General features: G+C 43.7%; 1 protein-coding gene across 1 annotated transcript; it reads right to left on the reverse strand.

Annotated features, from left to right (window-relative positions):
- Nucleotides 1-1913: 1913 nt before the first annotated feature.
- On the reverse strand, nt 1914-16325 carry ipo9 (importin 9). Its single transcript, XM_005929711.3, has 24 exons — nt 16041-16325; nt 14312-14373; nt 14115-14201; nt 13319-13520; nt 13013-13101; nt 12739-12825; nt 12460-12579; nt 12218-12318; nt 11741-11799; nt 11499-11650; nt 11308-11406; nt 8547-8653; nt 8325-8464; nt 7885-8047; nt 6999-7225; nt 6689-6837; nt 6152-6280; nt 5772-6047; nt 5485-5651; nt 4991-5124; nt 4780-4899; nt 4383-4496; nt 4193-4269; nt 1914-2704 (listed from the first exon to the last, which is right to left on the reverse strand). The coding sequence occupies exons 1-24, from the start codon at nt 16186-16188 to the stop codon at nt 2594-2596; spliced, it is 3120 nt and encodes a 1039-aa protein (XP_005929773.1). The 5' UTR covers nt 16189-16325; the 3' UTR covers nt 1914-2593.
- Nucleotides 16326-19459: the final 3134 nt, after the last annotated feature.

Below are 19459 nucleotides of genomic sequence, written 5' to 3' on the forward strand. Positions count from 1 at the left end.
GTTTCATTAAGTGGAAGGAAAAAACAGAGATACGAAAAACTTTTTAAATACTCTCTCTGCCCACACAGCTGATCCTGCTCACCTGTTTGACCTTCTTAGTAGCTTTGCTGCAATCTGTTAAGCTGGGAGACATGACACATTTGAAAGGAGAAGCACTCCACTCTGCACACACCAAACACGCTTAACGATAATGTGTGTTATGGACATTTTTTGTGGTGTTTTATAGTCATCTAAGTAGTGTTATATATTAACAGACTTTTAGATGGTTCAGATCATTAAAAATAAATAAACAATAGATAAAGATAATCTGAGTAGATACAAAATTAAGTTTTTAATTTATGATTTCATTTATTAAGGGAAATAAGTTATCCAAACACAGCTGGCCCTATGCGAAAAACGTAATTCCATCTTCTCGTTTAAACAGAAGCTGTTTGACAAAGTGAAGTAAGCTAAAGATCTCAAAAACATCATGGCACAATCTGAAGGAAGTCGAGAACTGACGAGAAACACATTCAATGACATGTATCAGTCTGGAAAGGGTTAAAAAGGCCATTTCTAAGGGTTTGGGACTCCAGTGAACCACGGCAAAGCCCATTATGCACAAATGGAAAAAACTTGGAACAGTGGAGAACCTTCCCAGGAGGACAGATGCTTTAGTGTGACCTTAAACAGTTCATTCATGCTAGAAAAATCTCCAATACGGCTGAATCAAAGTACCTCTGCAAAGAACAGTGGACCAAAATTCCTCCACAGTGACGTGAAAGAATCTTTTCCAGTTATCGTAAATGCTTGATTGCAGTTCCAAGAGTGGCACAAGCGGTTATTAGGTTTGGGGGGAAATGACTTTTCCACATAGAGCCAGGTTGATTTGGGTAGCTTTTTTCCCCAGTAATAAATGGAATGGTTATTTTAAAACTGCATTTTATATTTACTCAGGTTATCGTCATCTCATATTAAAATTAGTTTGATGATCTGACACAAGTAGGCGTGACAAATATGCAAAAATATAACAAATCTGGAAGGGGACAAATACTTTTTCACTGCTCTGTTATAAACTGTGTGTAATCTAATTTTTGTATAATCTTTTTTTCTGCACATTCCTCTTTTCATAGACAAATATTCACTCTCAGATATCCTTTGCTTGCAAAGGCGAATAACTGTGAAATCTGTAACTTGTTCATTGTGTCATAACTGATGTCATGGGTGACAATATAGAGGAATATGTCACCCATTCCATACCATATTTCATACTCCATACACCTGGCAGCCCGTTTAGCCTCGTTTACCCCCTGTGGTTTTAGCCCTCGTGTGAAGTTCGTGTTTGAGTCTGAGCTGTTTGGCATGTTGACATTCATGATTAGCAGATTCTGTTTTTAAATCCACATTAGCTTGTGTTGCTCACAAAGGTGCATTGGGGTAAGGAGCTCAGGAGCATAAACATCACATCCTTTTGGATTTTCTTCGAAAATTTAGTCATGAGTTCTATTAAAATAGAAACCAAACTACAGGAAACTCATTTTCAAAGAATCTGTTTGCATATTGGCGTTATATCCACAACCTTTTGGCCTCTTTTTACCTCTTGGGCTTCCAGATCTGCCACAGCTGAAAAGCACAGACTTCTTAGATTTTGCATTTTAAGCCTCAGGACGTAGCCCTGTTGAGACACTGCACTCTGCTGAGTGGACGATGCTTTTATGTTTGTGGCAAACCTGCGAGATCTTAAGTCCTGTATTTGTTTTCTTTGAATCGGTGATTAGTTGTTAATTCTGTAGTTTAATAATAATTTTGTTGCTTTCTGTTCCACCCTGGACTCCAAGTAAAGGTCAAACCAGACATGTCAGCAATCAGAGTCCGAGTAGGTGAAACGTTTTTCTGTTTCAGTTGAAGTCGGACACAAAGACAGGAATCTGGTGATCATTCTGAAAATGTTGTCCTGCTGGGACTTTTATTTAGAAATGTTTTCATCCCAAACGCCAATGGGTACAAGGAAATGACAAGGCTGTGAATCACCATGGCAACAGTGTTAATTCCCAAATACCCACCGTACCCAGATACACGACAGCGGGTCTGAAAGCGCTTCATTTCCTGTTGTCAACAGTCTGTTTTATGGAATATAAGGCCGCCAATGTTTCTCTCCCTCTCGAACATCCCGGTGTTTTGTTTTCCTTCAGTCCATGTAAAGTTCTCCTGGAAGTGTTTCTCTGTCTTGCACCTCACTCCTTTCGTTTGTACAGAAACACACAAAAAAATAAACGGGCTAAATTACAAACAACACGTGGCGAAAAAGTCCGTACATACATCAAGGTTCAACCTTCTCGTCCAGTTTGAAGTTCCTTCAAAATGGTGAGACTCTCTTCGGGAACTGACCGGTGCAGTCGCTCACCTCGCCACGCTGCTCGTTTTAACAGAGTCCTTCATCCCATTACAAGGGTGTAGTAACAGGAGAGCTATGGACACGTGCATGAGTCTCTTCCCACCCCATCCCCCTCCTCTTTTATCAACTTCTCTTTTTCTTTTGCTGTAAATTCATTGTGAGGGTCATGTGACGGGGCTGATGATGGAAGATGATGTGCTGGAGCTGCAGACGGCGGGGCTAGAGGCCTATAGACTGAAGGGTTTGTCTCTCGGCTTGGTTGAGGTGGCCTGAGAACATGCTGTAGCACGGCTGCTGGGCGAACTGTGTCAGGAAGTCTGTAAGGTAAGCCTGAAGAGGAGACAGAGGATACAGTGGAGGTAATCAGGTGGTAAATCCTGTGGGGAAAACAACTTAAACATTTCTTCAGCTTCAGCTCAAACATTCAGTTGGATTCGAGGATAAAGCGATCGGTTTTTGGTGTTGTGACTTTACACCCGCGATTCAAAGCATGAATGGTTCCGGCTGGTCTTTGTACCCACCTAAAAATAAATGGATGGTTTGTATTTAAGGATTCAGAAGATGGTCTCAGAGCTGTCACAGTGACTCTTTGTACAACCCAAACCTTGAACTTATCATAGTCACTGACAGGAAAAGCAGCACATTAGCATATTTTAAAAAACCGGAACCAATAATGTACTTTTTCATGGAATTCAGTTTTAGTCAGCACTCACAGGGCTTATCAGCCTCGTCTCAATTTACCCCGTTTACAGCAGCAGTTCAACACGACCCAGCCGGTAAACACCGTTGTTCCGACTAACAATATTAATGGCTCGGTTCCTCAATAGTACACAACTCGACCCAATGCCATGCATCCTGAAAAATGCTTGTTTACCAGCAGATGAAAGTGCAAATTGCGTGTCTCGTCTCCAACATTAATCCAGCAGGCCTGACGCCATTTTATCCTAAAGCTCTGTTATAATTAGAGCGTCTTCTCATCTGAGTTGACATTCTAGGGCAGAAAACGCTGGTAAACTCGCAGCAATGACCTCGGCCACTCTTAAGGGCTGCAGCCTCCCGGGCAGCTTATATATGAACATAATGTATTACAGTATGTCTGCTGGCATAATGGGTACAACCCAGTACTAGCAAGGTGACCTAATAAAGTGGCTGTTAAGTGCATAATACAGTCAATACATATTTCCCTTGTTAATACTTTGAATAGCTCACTATTGATACTCAAGATGGCAGTATAAGCTACAAACACGTGAGCAGAATATCTACACGGGTTGAACGATGGGTAACAGAAAGGTAGTTCGTGAGGAGGTTTACTTAGTGCAACTGCTAAAAATCTGTACATACACAGATATACTGTTGGCATCACTTAAGTAGATTTCAGCTACGGCCCAAAGAAAAGTACAGCACTGTAAATAGAGTTGTGTTAAATGAGGTTTAATTATCTCAAGCAGACATTTTCATTTATGAAATAGCAAAGATCCATGTTTTTATGCTTATGCATCAACCCGTGAAGATTAATCTGAGCAAGTCGATTGAACATTTAGTCTTCATTGATAAACTGTCAATGAAGACTAAATGTTCAATCTACATGATATTTGGCATAAATATCTAAATTATTGTTACTCATTCAAAGGGAACCAGCAGAAGTCTTTGACTTGAGTTTGACTAAGTGAAAGACAACAGAGAGGCCAATAAAATGTCAGAGGAAACCAGCTCCAGCAGTAAAAACACAGAGCTGGCTTTCATATTATTATTCTCTGTCGCTCCACAGCTCCAACCAGCGTGTCCCACCCACGCTTAGATCTCAAGTAAGACACTTACCTGCAGGTCAATCTGATATATGGGGTCTTTCAAGGCATCTGGATCATCCTCATCGTCGTCCTCGTAATAATCATCATCTATAAAAATAACATTTTATTCGCTGAGGTGAAACAACGTTCTGTCATGAACACAGAGAGGGAGCTGCTCTTAGAAGAAATTAAGATGAAATCCAGTGAGGAGATACTGGTACCGTATTTGTTAGCGGCGATGAGATCAGAAAGGAGCTGCCCCGCCAGCCCTTCGTCCTCGTCATCATCATCCTCCACCTCGTCCTCCCCCTGGTCCTCCCACATACCACTGGAATCTAAGATGAGCAGAAATAACAGCTGGTTACTGAAAGGTCTGCTGTCCCAGCAATTCAATAGAACAACTGAACAAACTGCGATTTTTCAGTAAGTCAGAAGGCTTCACCTGCCCAACATGATGCACTTCTAGAGACCTGAGTCAACATCACATTTAGGAACTACAAATATAATTGAATAAACGAGTGCATTTGTAAAAGGACTGGAGCTCCCCCAACAGGCCTGTGTGGAGTTTCTGACTTCTGGTGACGGTGTACTGGGGTCCACGAGTACATACTGACTCACCTTGGCTCCAGTCTGCGGCGTTCGTCCTGCTGGCGTTTGCCTCGACTACAGTCGAAAGCTCGTTAATGATCAACTTAAAGATCTTCACCAGCAAAGGAATGTTGGTCCAACGCTCTGGATCTGTTCAATCGAAACATTTGCATTTTCTCATGATAAAACTTCTGCTTTCAGCAGTCTCTCTGTTCAAGTTCAAAATCATTTAGTGTCTTACTCTTTGCAGATTTGGAGCGTGTGCGGATGCCGTCGTCTGGACTGTAGATTTCTTCACCTTTCACCACAATGTCCTGGAGACGTTTATCATCAGTGTTGAGACTGTGCTGCAGCAGCTTGCAGAGAGCCACCGTGCTGCAGGAATTCAAGAGTACATTTGAACGGACACGTTCTTATACATCGCTTTTACACTCTCAAAATGCTTTATACAACATGCCTTGTTCACCCATTCATACAAGCACTTTTTTTGTTAATGCATGAGTGCTTTCACCATGGTGTTCACTTCTTCAGATACAGTCCATAATAGACAAAGCTGAGAGTTTGTGTATTCAGGTTCTTAGTGAGATCCACCTTTCACTCATCCCAATCACTTTTAAAACACAACACAGCCTGAACTCAAAGCTGAAGGTTTTTCATGTTCTGACATGACGCATGTTCTTCCTTTCAGATCTTCTTTCACTGTAGGCCAAAGTAAAATCGTTGCAGTTTTCTTACCTGACCTTCCCCTCGTACTGCCCGTAGAAAAGGTGCTGCCTGCTCATCCACTCGGTCATGACGAACTCCAGGGCGGGTTTCCCCGTCGGTCCAGGCAGGCTGCACAAAAACTCCAGCAGAGGTTCCAGCTGAGAGTGAACCAGGTGGGCAAACACCATGATCAGAGACTGGAGAGGGAGGAGAAACAGGAGATGGTTCAGATACCGGCATCCAGTAGAACTCAATTAAAATAAAGAAATTCAGCCTGCGGCCCTTCGGCAAAGCCATCAACCATCTTTCCTTCCTACCTGCATGACACTGAGGGTCTCGGCTTGCTGCATCTTGCTCAGAATCGCTCGGAGGATCTGATCCAGCTGCTCACCGAGCTCAGTTCCAGCCCGAGAGATTAAAGTGGACACCAACCTGCCCACGAAGGCGGCAGTGAACTCGGACGTCCGGGGATCCAGCAGCTGGTTGACCACCTGCATGACGTACCAAAGGCCGCTGTTTCCCTGGTCGTCCCGCCACTGGGCAACCTGCTCGAGGGCGATGGAGACGTACGCCCGCAGACACTCACCGCCGTTCTGGAGAGAGGTTGTTTGTTACACCACATGCTACATATTACACAGTTAAAGTGACCACGTGTGACATAATTATTTCTGGACCTTTTCGTCTTTGTTTTGTTTACCTGCATTATCGCATTGTCATCAGTGCGCAGGGTGCACTGTGCCACCACAGGAAACGCTTGGCACACCAACAGCTCTGACAGAGGGGGTTTGGTGTTTCTGACAACTGTGGTCAGGATGTCAATGGACGTCTGCGACAGAGCAGGAGAACAGAAAGAGAAACCGATGTTTTCAGAAAGAATCATGATCTATCCTCAGCAATCGTCTCAGCTGGATGCAGAAAATGTCAAGTATTACATATTTAAAACACAAAACCCCCACAAAGGGCATTTTTGGCTTCCACTGATCCACATTTCTTGGGCCAGTTCTTGTTTTTGTTGGTCTGCACGCTGACTGAAGCAATACTTATGCCCACTGTTACATGAAGACTCTTACTTGTATACTTTTTCTTCTTTAAATGTGGCAAATGTCACTGTGCAATCATTTCAAATAAGTTATTTTGAACTAACATAATGAATTATTTTTTAAAAGCAGACTGACACACATTATTGCACCTCGTAATTCTCTGAGCAGCTTTGTATATGCCACCTGGTACTTACAGCGCACAGTCCGGTGGGGATCTTGTCATGTGGAGCCTGCATGATGCTGATAAGCGTGGGGATGAGACGCATCTGCATGGGGCCCTGACAGCCTTCAATCTGTGCCAGTTCCTTAAAGATGTCCTGAGCCAGGGATGCCACCACAGGGTCTGAGGACACGAGGACACAAATCTTATCACACCATGTCCTCATCCGGGAAGCACTTTGCTTGGGGAAAGGTGGTACAACTTAAGATTTTGCAATCAGGTGCTGATGACCAGAGCATGCTGGGAATTTAGTTCAACAGTCAAAGAGGGTGTGAGTCAAGTACCGTTGTTATATTTAAGGAAAATGGCAATGGTGAGGGGGCAGATCTTATTCTCGGCGCTGGTGGTGAACGCCGGGTCAACGGTGCAGACGATGCACAGCGTCTCCATGACAAGCGTCAGCACTTCAGAGCTGAACTGGGCGGCCAGTTGAACCAGTCCATCTAGGATGCTGGGGAGGAAGGGCTGAATGACATGTGTGCTCTCCGACAGTTTCAGCTGATCACAGTACCTGGAGACATGAACACGCAGCATCCTTAATATTTTGTAGTCACTGCTTTGAGGTAACACCTTTTCATGTGGGACTGTTGGCTCTACTTCATGATCTGTTTCATATTTTAGTGATGGACAAAACTAACAAGCACAGAAACCATGAAACAACTCAAGTTCAGACGAGGAAAGGATATGATGCAAAAACCTACGAAACATAAAACCCAACTGCACAGCTGCTGAAAGAAATTAACTTATCTGATTACCTGTTGAAATTTAGACGAGAAATCAATGTGTTTGGTAAAGTTAAGCATACAGCCACTAGTCGGTTATCTTAATATCACTTAAATAGTTTAACTAATTTATGTTGTGGCTGAGTAACTTCCTGAAGTCACTGATGATGGGATGGCAGACCCACACAGAGCAAGATGCTTGAAAGTGGACATTTAGAGGTTCCTTTAGAAATCTTTTATGAGAGTCGGACAAGTCTAGGATAGTGGTTTTGCTTCTGTTCCCAGGTTTTGTGCAAATCTGAGATACCTGCCTGCTTTTTTAAACAGCTCCCTAATGTAACAGGCTACAACCTGTACCGTGGACCAAGACAAAGTTGTTCAATCACAAAATAAAAGGATGGTTTTCTTTTGGCGGTGACCTGGTTGCAATTATGAACGGCTAGCTCACCCCCAGATGGCCCTGACCGCGGAGATGCGGAGAGAGGGCGGCCGGCAGTCATGGAGGGCGCTGACTGTGACCTGGAGAAACTGCTGGATGACCTCGGGAGACATGGCGGCTGTAAAGCGACTGGCCGCCCACAGAGCACGACCGAGAAGGAAGGGAGACGCCGCTGGGAAAGAAAAAACAAGTAAGATGAGGTGAGAAACATAAAGAGTGAAATAACCGTTTTCATGTTTCATTGCAGTTTGACGGCTTTGACTTGTTAAAAAAACCTAAAATATTAAAATGCAGTCTTTTATAGTTTATGGGGGAATTTCACAGCTTGTTAGATCATTCGAGGTCAGAGATATAACAAAGGACTCAAAGTTAGTTCTCGTCAGAAGTTCCACGCTCTTGCAGAAAAAACTCAGGAGCTTTGTTCCTGTTTTTCTGCTGACCGGACTCACCCGTCAGGTTGAGATCACCCAGGACAACGCCGGCCAAAAAACCGTGCATGTCAAACTGGATGCGGCCATTTTTCACGTTCTCTGTGATGATGGTCTTGACTGAGCCGAGGGCCAACATACAGGCCTCGTGGATCTTCCACCTGTTTTAAAATAAAAGCAACATAAGGAACAGAAAGCGAAAACAAAGAAAGCCAGACTGGCTGTGACCGAGTCTGCCCTCACCAGTGCTCATTGCCACCGTTTTTAGCCTGCTCTGCCTCCTGGAAGTGTCTGGTTGCAGCTGCTGCCAGCGCTGCTGCGCTCTCATTCTGAAACTCTGCAGCGACGGCCTGCAAAAAGAGGTCAAAGGTTACCGTCATGATACACCTGATCAGGGCGAACCCCAGGCTGAAAAGCGAGATCATGAGCAAGTACGACTTTGACACCACAAACTTCTGGATGTGTTTGACTGCACAGATCTAACCTCTTCTATCATAACACTGCATGAAACACACACAGTGTATAGTGAAAACAAAAACAAAACTGTTCCCATTTCTTTCACAGCTTTAAAATCTGCCTCCAGTGTCTGTGGAGGTTGTGTGTGTGTGTGTGTGTGTGTGTGTGTGTGTGTGTGTGTGTGTGTGTGTGTGTGTGTGTGTGTGTGTGTAGGAGAAGAAAAAGCAGAGCCAAGAGGATTATTTCCCTCAGTCTAAATACAGCTGCCTGGCAGACACGCACATCCTCATGTTCTCTGCTTTACAGCCTCAGATAAGTTCGACTTCTTGTAATTCTTTTTCATTTAATATAAATAATAACTGAAAGTTGTAAGATAAAACCTGCAAACTTATTGAAATACCTCTCTATAACCATCTTGGAACTGAAATGGCTCAAGTCAGTCAAACTAAACTAGACCAAGGAGGCTGTTAATTTACAAAAAAAGTGCCTCTGTGTTTAAAAGCAGGCGTCATCTGTCAGCCAATTAAATAACAGCCCTCATACCTGAGACCTTTATCCAATAAGATTGCTTTACCTAAGCAGTAGGGGTGCAACAATACTCGTATCGATATTGAACCGTTCGATACAGTGCTTTCGGTTCGGTACGCATATGTATCGAACAATACAAATTTTTTATTTATTTTATCAACTTTTCTTCTGACGATGCTGTCTGTGTTGAGCGCTCAGTGGATCTGCGTTCGACTACTCCGCCTAGGCTGCACTGTCGAGTGCAGATCCACTGAGCGCAGCGCAAGCTAGCAAGACAGAAGCTAAGCTCGTTGCAACATGGCAAATTGAACCTCCCCCACCCTCATTCAGATCTGGCCTTTGGAACTATTTTGGTTTTCATGTGACGTATGACCCTGAAGGTCAGTGTTGGGGAGTAACGGAATACATGTACCGCCGTTACGTATTTAAAATACAAAATATGAGTAACTGTATTCCGTTACAGTTACCGTTTAAAAAGGTGGTATTTAGAATACAGTTACTTTGTTGAAATAAATGGATTACACTGCGGTACTTTCCTGTTTCATATTGTGGCGGGTCAGGACTGTTTGGGTTTTGTTTGACAGCTATGTTCTGTTGTTCCAGGCGGCAGCGTTACGGTTGCCATGGTTACAGGGTGACGCTCTCTCTGCGTGTTTCCTGGGTGAGAGAGCGCCTTTGTTGTTGTTGTTGTGCTAAGCTAATAGGCAGAATGCTACAGGTATAGCTCTAAAGAATGTAGCATCATGGGCAGTGTAGTCCGTGCTGCAGGGAGAATGGACTGCCATACACGTTATGTGTCTGTGAGCGAGGAGGGAGAAAAAAAGCGAGTGGAAAAGTAGGAGCTGTCACCGAGAAAAAACGGGAGCTGGAAGCATGTAAATATAATAATAACCACTGCAGCCAAGAAGAGTGCCTGACGAGCCCAGCTGTAAGTAAGCATTAAGACTCGACTGTACACTGTGTTCGTGTTTTCCTCTGAAACAATAAGTTCCGTTGGAGCAGCCTTTCTAACGTCTCTCTGTCTCTCGCATAGCAAAGTTGACCCAGACAACAAAGTAAAGCTATTTTTCGGCTACGAGCCGACAGGGACCCCGCCGTATTAGTCAGAGGTCCCTTTACTACAGGTTCGGAGCCGCGGACCTTCAGTAATAGTAATAAATCACAGCAATAGTACATTCACGTAGTTGTAAAAAGCATGATAATATATTAAGTAATCCAAAGTATTCAGAATACGTTACTCTCATTGAGTAACGTAACGGAATACGTTACAGAATACATTTTGGGGCATGTATTCTGTAATTCTGTAATGGAATACATTTTAAAAGTAACCTTCCCAACACTGCTGATGGTAAGCGTGTCATGGACAAAAGTAAAACAGTATGTCGGATGTGCCACACAATGCTCAATTGTTGGGAACTAGTGTGTTAGCGCAGTTAGCTTGTTAACGTATTGACGCCGTCTAGCCCCACGCACGGGGCGATCCGCGAGTAGCTCGTTAACGGAGATCTGCCGCGTTATGGCGTTAATGTCATTTCAACGAGATTTACGCCGACAGCATCCTAGTGCAAAGACAAGTGGAAGCAGACAAAAACAACAAGCAGCATGCTACAAACTTTACCCGAGTCATTTAGACAGCCGTTAGCACAGGATTCTCCTTATGGGGACCTGATTGTTTAATATGCTGCTGAGAATATAGCCCAGAAGAAGCGTATAGTATAGCTTTTATTTTGGAAAGAGCCATTTCTCTGTAATAAACTCTCTTTTCCAAAGATGAGTGATTTCTCGATCAGATATTTTTTTTATTATTTTGTTGTTTCAGCAACATTAAATTTAAAAACTGTACTTTTGAGTTAAAATATATATTTATAATTTTAATAAATTACAAATTTAAAAGGCATGAACATTTTTTTTGCATCGAAAAAATATCGAACCGTGACACCAAAGTATGAACCGAACCGTGAATTTTGTGTATCGTTGCACCCCTACTAAGCAGTGATACTTTTTTTTGTTGTTCTCTCACCAGCAGCAGGTCCTGAGCAGAGATCCTGACAGAGTAGGAGAAGGTGTCATCATCCTCGTCCTCCACAAACTGCTGCGGGTTAGCTGTCCACACTTTGATCTGAAGAGAAACAACACAAATATACTTAGTTTTTTCTTTTTTACTTCCACCTACGCGTGCATCTTCTACCAGATGTTGCAGTCGTTTCTCACCTGGTCCTCAGTGATCTGCATGTACAGGATGATGTAATAGATGAGTTCAGGCAGCGCCTTCCTCACCGTGCTCTTCAACTTGTTGTTCTCCAGCAGCGTGTGGACAAACTCAAAGATGCTGAACACCAAATTCTCAAAGCCCAAAACCTCACCTGCAAAAAAACAAGCAACCAAATAAATAAATAAGTGGATAACAATATTAATAACCATGTGTAACACAGCAAGACTTGAATTCTGCTCACCGTCTGAGTCTACTGGGTCGTCCACTTCCTCTGTGTAGTTCACTTCTGTTCTCACATAAGTGAAGATCTGGTTAAGGACCAATGCACTCACAAAAACGTTTTTCTCTCATTAATGGCTGTAAATTTAATTATTATATGAGATGACCCTATACAGACAGCTTGTCTGTGAAGTCCATTACCTTGTCACACCCCAGTGCTTCTTTAAGTATGTCAAAGGAGGTTTTGATCCTGCTGAGTAAGCAGGTGATTTCCATACATTAAAAACTGCGACAGTAATGTGGATTAGTGGTTTAGAGAAACTGTCAAATAAACAAGAGGTCACAAGTCACAGCAAATGACCTGTCTGTCTGCAAGATGCCCAAAAGGAAGTCAAACCTCGAGGTAAGAAGTGTTCCTTCAGCCCCAAAACAAATGCTCTTCAAACGATTGCTGGGAGCGAGGAAACAGCTAATACATAGATGACATTGTAAAGGATATAAAGCTGCGCTTTCAGTCAGTGTATTCCACACAATGGGTAATATCTGCTGCATGGAGGACACCATGGGTTTAGGGAAGTTCTTTACCAATGCTGTCACTGCCTGTGAGACGAATAAGCAAAGAAAACAAGGATTTGAACCCTGGAAAGTAGCCACAGACAAAAAGAAAACTAAAAGACTGACTTAATGTTTGCAGATCATAATCAGTCCGACAAAAGGGTCCAAGTGCACAGAGTTTCTCACCTTGAGGACTTCCATCTTGAGGCCGCTATCAGACGTGGGCCCATCGGGCATCTGCAGGGCTTGGACAAACGCTTCTGTGAACTGCTGCACCACAGGGAAGATCAACGCTTTGGCTGCACCCTACACCCAGGTCAATAAGAACGATTATTAAAAAACACAGCAACAGCGACTCAGGTCTATACCGTCCACTTTAATGCAGATATAAAAGTGATGCATGAGTAGAAGCCTTTTTGAAAGGCCATCAACTTAAAACTGAAACGTTTGCTGACCCCGCCTCACCTTTTCAAGCTCTTCAATAGCACAGATCAGGTTGGCACAGGTGGTGAATATCTCCACTGCTCTGGAGCGAGTACGAATACTGTAAACCTGCAACAGTGAAAACGGTTCAGGGAGGCGATCCATGCTGGTGTATCACACAAATGCAATGTGCAATCATTAATGGCAGTCACAGAAAACAGGACTGTTCAGACTGACAGCTGTAAAATGTGTGCCTGCATCCACAGAGGCTCAATACTGATAGAGATAAGGAGCACATAAGGAGATATAGGAGTACCTCTGCCATGGAAAAGATCTTATACATCTCTGGTAAGATGACTGGAGCCACTAGCGGCATCTGGGTGTCTGTCACCTCTCGTGTACTCTCTGCAAAAAAAAAAAAAGAAGTTGTAAACTAAAGACTCTGAAAAATGGAAATGCATAAAGCTCATCTTCAAGAACTTAGCTGTAGTCTAAGCTAAAAAAACCCCAACTGCTCCTGAGATCACAGTCACTTTAAGCGTTGACTTCCAAAACGGATCAAATGTTTGTGCAACCTTTAAAATTCCCCAAGGAGATAAAGACTTATTGTGTTACTACATACCCGTGAGCACCCTCATGGCCCCGTGCACGGCATTAACGTCTCCGCTGACCAGCATCTCCATCAGGAGGGTGAAGAGCTGCGGCCACGCCTCAGGCCAGTCCCAGTGGGCGATGGCCGACACGGCGTACGCAACACTGGAGCGGACTTTGCTGATGGACTCCCGCAGACCGCTGGGCAGCAGCTCCCTGATGGCGGCTTTCGCCTGGAGGAGAACAACAAGAGTCCAACTCGCTTTGGCTTCAATCGTGTAACAGGGGTGTAGAGCTGGGTGATCTGCCCCTCCCCTCCCTCACTCAGACCACTGATTATACTTACTAATAATCAGACATAGGTCACTTTTACAATTACTTTCCTTCTTTGAGACGAGGCTGGATACCAAAGGCTGTTGTTAAAAAGGGCAAATTAAATACCACTGCAGGATTTATAAGCATTGCTGTTACTTCTTCTCAATTATGGATAAGTTATTATACTTCTCTGAGCGGGCAGCCACCTCTCAGATACTACAGCACCATGTGGCCTACAGAGTGAGTCCCTGCTGTAAGTGACAATGTCTTTACCCCCCTCAGTAATGATGAATCATCCTTTTGCCATTGCACTGTTGGAACAATACTAGCAGTGCCTGAAGCAGAGCGTTTTTGGTTTTTAATACATCTGAAAGCAGGCCTAAAACATGGTTTTTCTTCACTGTCATAATGCGTGAGAAATGATGTAGCTAAAGTTTGAATTTGCAACATAATTAAAAGTGTTTGAGATGCCTGAACATGCTTCCTGAGATTGAGGATGAAGCAGGGTTTACCTGATCTGTGGTTTCAGGAGGCCTGAACTTCTCCGATTGGGAACACCAGTGAGTCTCCACATACTGCTTCAGGATGACGGATGCCAACTGTAAACACAGCCAACCACACAAACAAGAAAATGATGAGGAACAACAGAAAAAGTGGTGTTTGTTGTAAAGGTTCGTTTTTTTTCTTTTTCAGTTTCTCTCCTGCTCACCTGACGAATGGCAAGTGCTCCCTGAGGGTCGACTGTGAGTTCTGCCAGGTGGACGCCAAACTCTGCAATGCGAACAAATCAGCAAGGACAACAGGATATAAATACACAACTAAATGCATATCAGCTCGCTTAGAGCATGATGAATATAGAAAAAGAGCCAAATGTGGATGTATATATACTGAATTTATAAATGAGGTTTTTGCTAATCCTACACATTTCCATTATTATTTTTCACTATGGTTTAAAGAGCCTGGCAAAATATGAAAATATGCATCCTTCAGCAGCAACAGGATGACAAGGGATCAGTGTGTGACATTAAGTAAGAGACATGAGACACAACATACAGGCAGAGGGGAAAAACTCGAGCGGAGCATGCTTTAGTCTGAACCTGGCATGCAGGGTGCCAAAGACATGAGGGTGACATCAGGCGCCAGAAGACAATGTTAGTGCTGACAATCCCATAGCGCGGCTGCCTTAGAGCGGGGCCAGCGGAAAGGGTCGGCTCGCTGCGATACTGCAGTACAGCCGACATCAGTGCGCACAATTAGCCTTTCACCAGCAGCACGAGGACTGCAGGACAAACAATGGGAGGTCTAGCAGAGTCAGAGCTACACCCCCCTGGCTACAGTATCCATCTGTCCAAATTTTACTAAAAATCAGACAGAAAGTGTCTTTTTATTTCTCTATCAAAAAAAGAAGAAAAGTAATCAAGTCTTAAAACTTTGCCAACAGATGACCTGCATAAAGCAACACCACAAGATTACTTCAGGATCTACGTTAACATGTTCTAAGTAAAAGCATCACTACTACTTTCTTTTCCCCCCTCATTAATACAATTCTGACACACATTCTGTGACTTTGATGGTTTCCTCCTACACTGAAGCCTCAGACTTTTCCCACTCCATATGAAACACTAACAGCTCTTTCATTGGCCATCCTGTGTGTGCTGCCCTCCCTGCTGGTCCTGATGGTGCAGGAAGCTGGAAGTCTGGGAGAAGCCCCTGCACCCCGGGGACACATCTTCGCGGGAAAAAAAAAACAATCTGCCAGTAAGGCATTCAATTGTTACCATAGTGACGGCGCAATTAATGAATGTTTAATATTAGGCAGGCGGCGAATCCGCTATTGACCGGGCGGTCAAACAGCGGATTTTGGAGTTTGCGTGAACGTGACCAAAGTAGCTGCTCTCAAAAAAGGAGAGAGACAGAAAAAAGTGGTAATATTTTTTATCAAGATGTTCACGCGCACCTGGCTGAAAAGTCCACGCGACTCTTGTCTTTCCCTTTGGTTTACTGACGCAGATGTTGAACCCAGAGTCGATCCCGCCGCCGTGCTGCTGAGGCCGGGGTGCACACAGCTCCCATGTGCTTCATCAAACTTGGTAACTAGGTCCGAGCTACTGACCACACTTGTGACACATCCGGCTGTCCGAACCGATCGCCTGAGCAAAGCAACCGGCCAGTCTCGAACCCCAATCAAAGATCATCATCATTATTATCTTAATCATCACCAACTCCTGGAAATGTGGCCTAATGTTTGCTCCGGGGAGCCAGGACAGTCGCTCAGCTAACGTAATGACTGCTAGCTTAGTCACAAAGTTAGCCCCAATAACGGCGGCCGTCAGCTGTTCGCGCACTGGGCGCGAAGCGGAGGCCCCCGTGCTGTTAATAAGCGACAACACCCCGGTTAACTTCTCAAAGCGCTGTTCAGACCCCAGGCTGCCACTCACCCTCTGTCACTTCCAGCACTTTGATCTGCTCCTCCGCGGCGGCGCGCACTTCTTGGACCGGGGACAGGATGGCCGTCAGCGTCTCGATCAGAGCCTCTTTAAGTCCCTGCTGGACCGAACCGGGCCGAGCGCTACCCGCTGCACTCATGCCTGCTGTGTTTTCACCCGCAGCCCGCTACGGTCAGTCTACCAGCAGCTGTAGCACCACCACCCGGGGAGGAGCGACGAGCCACGGCCACAGAGGGGAAGCGCGCCAATGCATGGAAACGCGGAGGCGGGGTTTTTGCGGGAGGAAGTGTGTTTGTCGTCCGGTTAGGCCCACGTGTTTTTCTCCCTTTGTTTTTGTTTTTATATTTTAGCGCCCTCTGGTGGAGCGGAGGAAATTTATGATTTTGAGCTCAGGTAAATACTACTACTACTACTACTACTACTACTACTACTACTACTACTACTAATAATAATAATAATTATTATTATTATTATTATTATTATTATTATTATTATTATTATTATTATTATACTAGTTGTAGTATTGCGTATAGTAGAGCTCTCATAGTAAAGGCTATATTAGAGATTTTGTGTTATTGCAGGCATGGTTCACAGAAACTTAGATAATGAGATCCACTGTGATGTATGGTACGGAGATGGTGGCACACTAACATGAAGACAGGAGGCTGGAGGTGCCAGAGCTGAAGATGTTGACAATTTCATTGGGAGTGGCCAGGGTAATTAGATGAGTTAATCAGATTGATAGTTCAGGTTGAACAGTTTGGAGACAAAGTTAGTTTGGACATGTGCTGAGGAGGGATAGTGGACAGTCAAGAAGGACATGCAGTGGAAAGTTGGGGTGAGAGCCAGAGGCAGATGATCTGCTGTGGCATAACAGTTTCTATGCGCTATACGGCATATGTAGCTCTCCAGAAGACTGGTAACATGTCCCGGGTGTACCCCATCTGGCCCCATGACAGAAGTGGAAATGGATGGATGGAGTTATATATATTTATATTTGTCTCGCCATATAAAGAGGTCAAAGTAACCGTAGCCTAACCTTAAGTGTGAACAACTTGCAAAATCTTGGAGGAATCTGAGCTACCAGCTTCACCATATAATCCTACAGCGAAACAGTGTGTGCAATTTGCAAGGCTGTTACATTTACATCCCTAATAGTCTGTGAAGGTTCTCAGTCATCCAGGTTATCGTAGTCAAAGGAGCTTGCAAAGAAAAGCGTCTGGACTTCTTTAAGTTACTTGAAGACGTTTCACCTCTCATCCGAGAACAATGTGGTGTATGCTGTACAGTGCAGCGAGGAATGCCCAGACCTCTACATTGGAGAGACCAAACAGCCACTTCACAAGCGCATGGCACAACACAGAAGAGCCACCTCCACAGGACAAGACTCAGCAGTCCATCTGCATCTTAAGGATAAAGGACACTCTTTCGAGGATGCCAATGTTCACATTTTGGACAGAGAGGACAGATGGTTTGAAAGAGGAGTGAAAGAAGCCATCTATGTCCACTGTGAGCGACCATCTTTGAACAGAGGCGGGGGTTTACGACACCAACTCTCTGCCATCTATAATCCAGTTTTGAGATCCCTTCCCAGACGCCTTAACGCCCACTCACATCCTGGGCCATCTGACCTCAGGAATTCGCATGATAAGGTGGGGCCAGGTTTCACAATGAACTCACCCGAAACTCTGGCTGATTGGGACCCACACCCAGTTTCACACCTTGGCTCAGGCGATTAGAGGATCATCAGGGGGTCCTTTTGTCCCTCTGTGGGGGGAAACTCCCACTAGGTTTATATCTGGGACTCTCCACCATTTGACCTTAGAACTGAAGAAGCTTCTCGGATGAGAGGTGAAACGTCTTCAAGCAACTTAAAGAAGTCCAGACGCTTTTCTTTGCAAGTTCCTTTAACTACATCCCTAATACTTTCCCTTCACACTGTTAATCATAAAATGTGTGGCGGTTTGGATGTCTGAATATAAAAATTTTGTGTTATTATTCACTGCTCTAAGATGTACAACATACAGGAAAAAATGACTTATGGAAAACTAGCAAATATTGTAGAAACTCAATTACAAAATATAATTTTTTTTCTTGTAAAATCCCCACTCGTATGTGACTTTGGCAAATATGTAAATATAAAAAGCATAAAAAAGGAGTATCAAAACTAACCTTACACTCTGTTGCCAGTTATGAGGTATACCTTGGTAAAAGCAATAGTCCATGGACCTGGAAACCAATGTCCCAAACTAAAGAAGGGACATTGGTTTCCAGGCCTATAATTATATACTTACAGAAAATCCATTAAATGTGGTGCTCCTCCATCTTAGGTCCTCTTTTATTCCCTTTTTTCTCTCGTTACATGTTACTCTTTGGCTACATCTCTCAAAAAGAGAATATTTATTATTGCCAACATGTGGATCTGCCACGCTGCCACATTAGTCGATAATGCCATGAAACGTTTGACTTATGCTGTATGAAGAAAATCTTTGACTTTTTGGGATGATCTCAAATCACAGATTTAATTTATTTATCATTTGCTTTTAAAGAACTCCATGGATCAGCCAGCACCACAATATAGAACAATAGTTCTAATACCATACTGTGGCTCTAGGTCACTGAGGTCCTCCTCCAAACTTCTTTCAGACCCCAGCTCTTGACTAAGAACCAAAGTTGACAAGACTTTGCAGGGCTCATCCAGAAAGCGGCAATCATTTCTCGAGACTCACCTTTTAGTCAAGTCTGAGGTGCCTCGTAGTTTCTGTCAAGTCCATTGTGAACATACTGCTCTTTCAGTTGTTCTATATTTTCGTATTTGTAGAATTGATTTTCTTTTAATAATTTTTACCTTGAGTTTTTTTTAATTAAAATGACTACTACTACTAGTCTGAAAAACAGAAAATATCCACTGAGCAGAGGTGCTCTGCATAATAGCCAGTCTGCTTCAAGTTGATAGGAAGGCAAGACAGGTAAGACGATAACTCAAATAACTCATTACAACAAAGGTATGCAGAAAAATGTTCTGTCTTGATGAGTCTTGTTTTCTGCAGACGTCAGACGTTGGGTTAAACAACATGAGAGCACGGATAAATCCTGTCGTGTGTGAGTGTCTTGAGGCTGCTGGTGGTCTAATTGTGTGGGGACATTTTTTGGCACACTCTTGGCCCTTTAGTACCAAACTTTAAACAGCAAGTATTGTTGCTGACCATATCCATTCCTTTATGATCACAGTTGAACCATCTCCTTTATATAAAGCACAATTTCACAGAATTTGAATAATCTCAAACTAGTTTCTTCAACGTGTTTAAAATATTGACTGTACTCAAAGGGCCTCCACAGCCACCAGATTTCAACCCAACAGAGGACTTTTAGGATGTGCAGCAACTGTGCGATTTTGTCATATGACTATA

The sequence above is a fragment of the Haplochromis burtoni genome, unplaced genomic scaffold, assembly GCF_018398535.1.
Source record: "Haplochromis burtoni strain Fernald_Lab_line unplaced genomic scaffold, NCSU_Asbu1 Contig_125, whole genome shotgun sequence".
Taxonomy (NCBI): Eukaryota; Metazoa; Chordata; class Actinopteri; order Cichliformes; family Cichlidae; genus Haplochromis; species Haplochromis burtoni.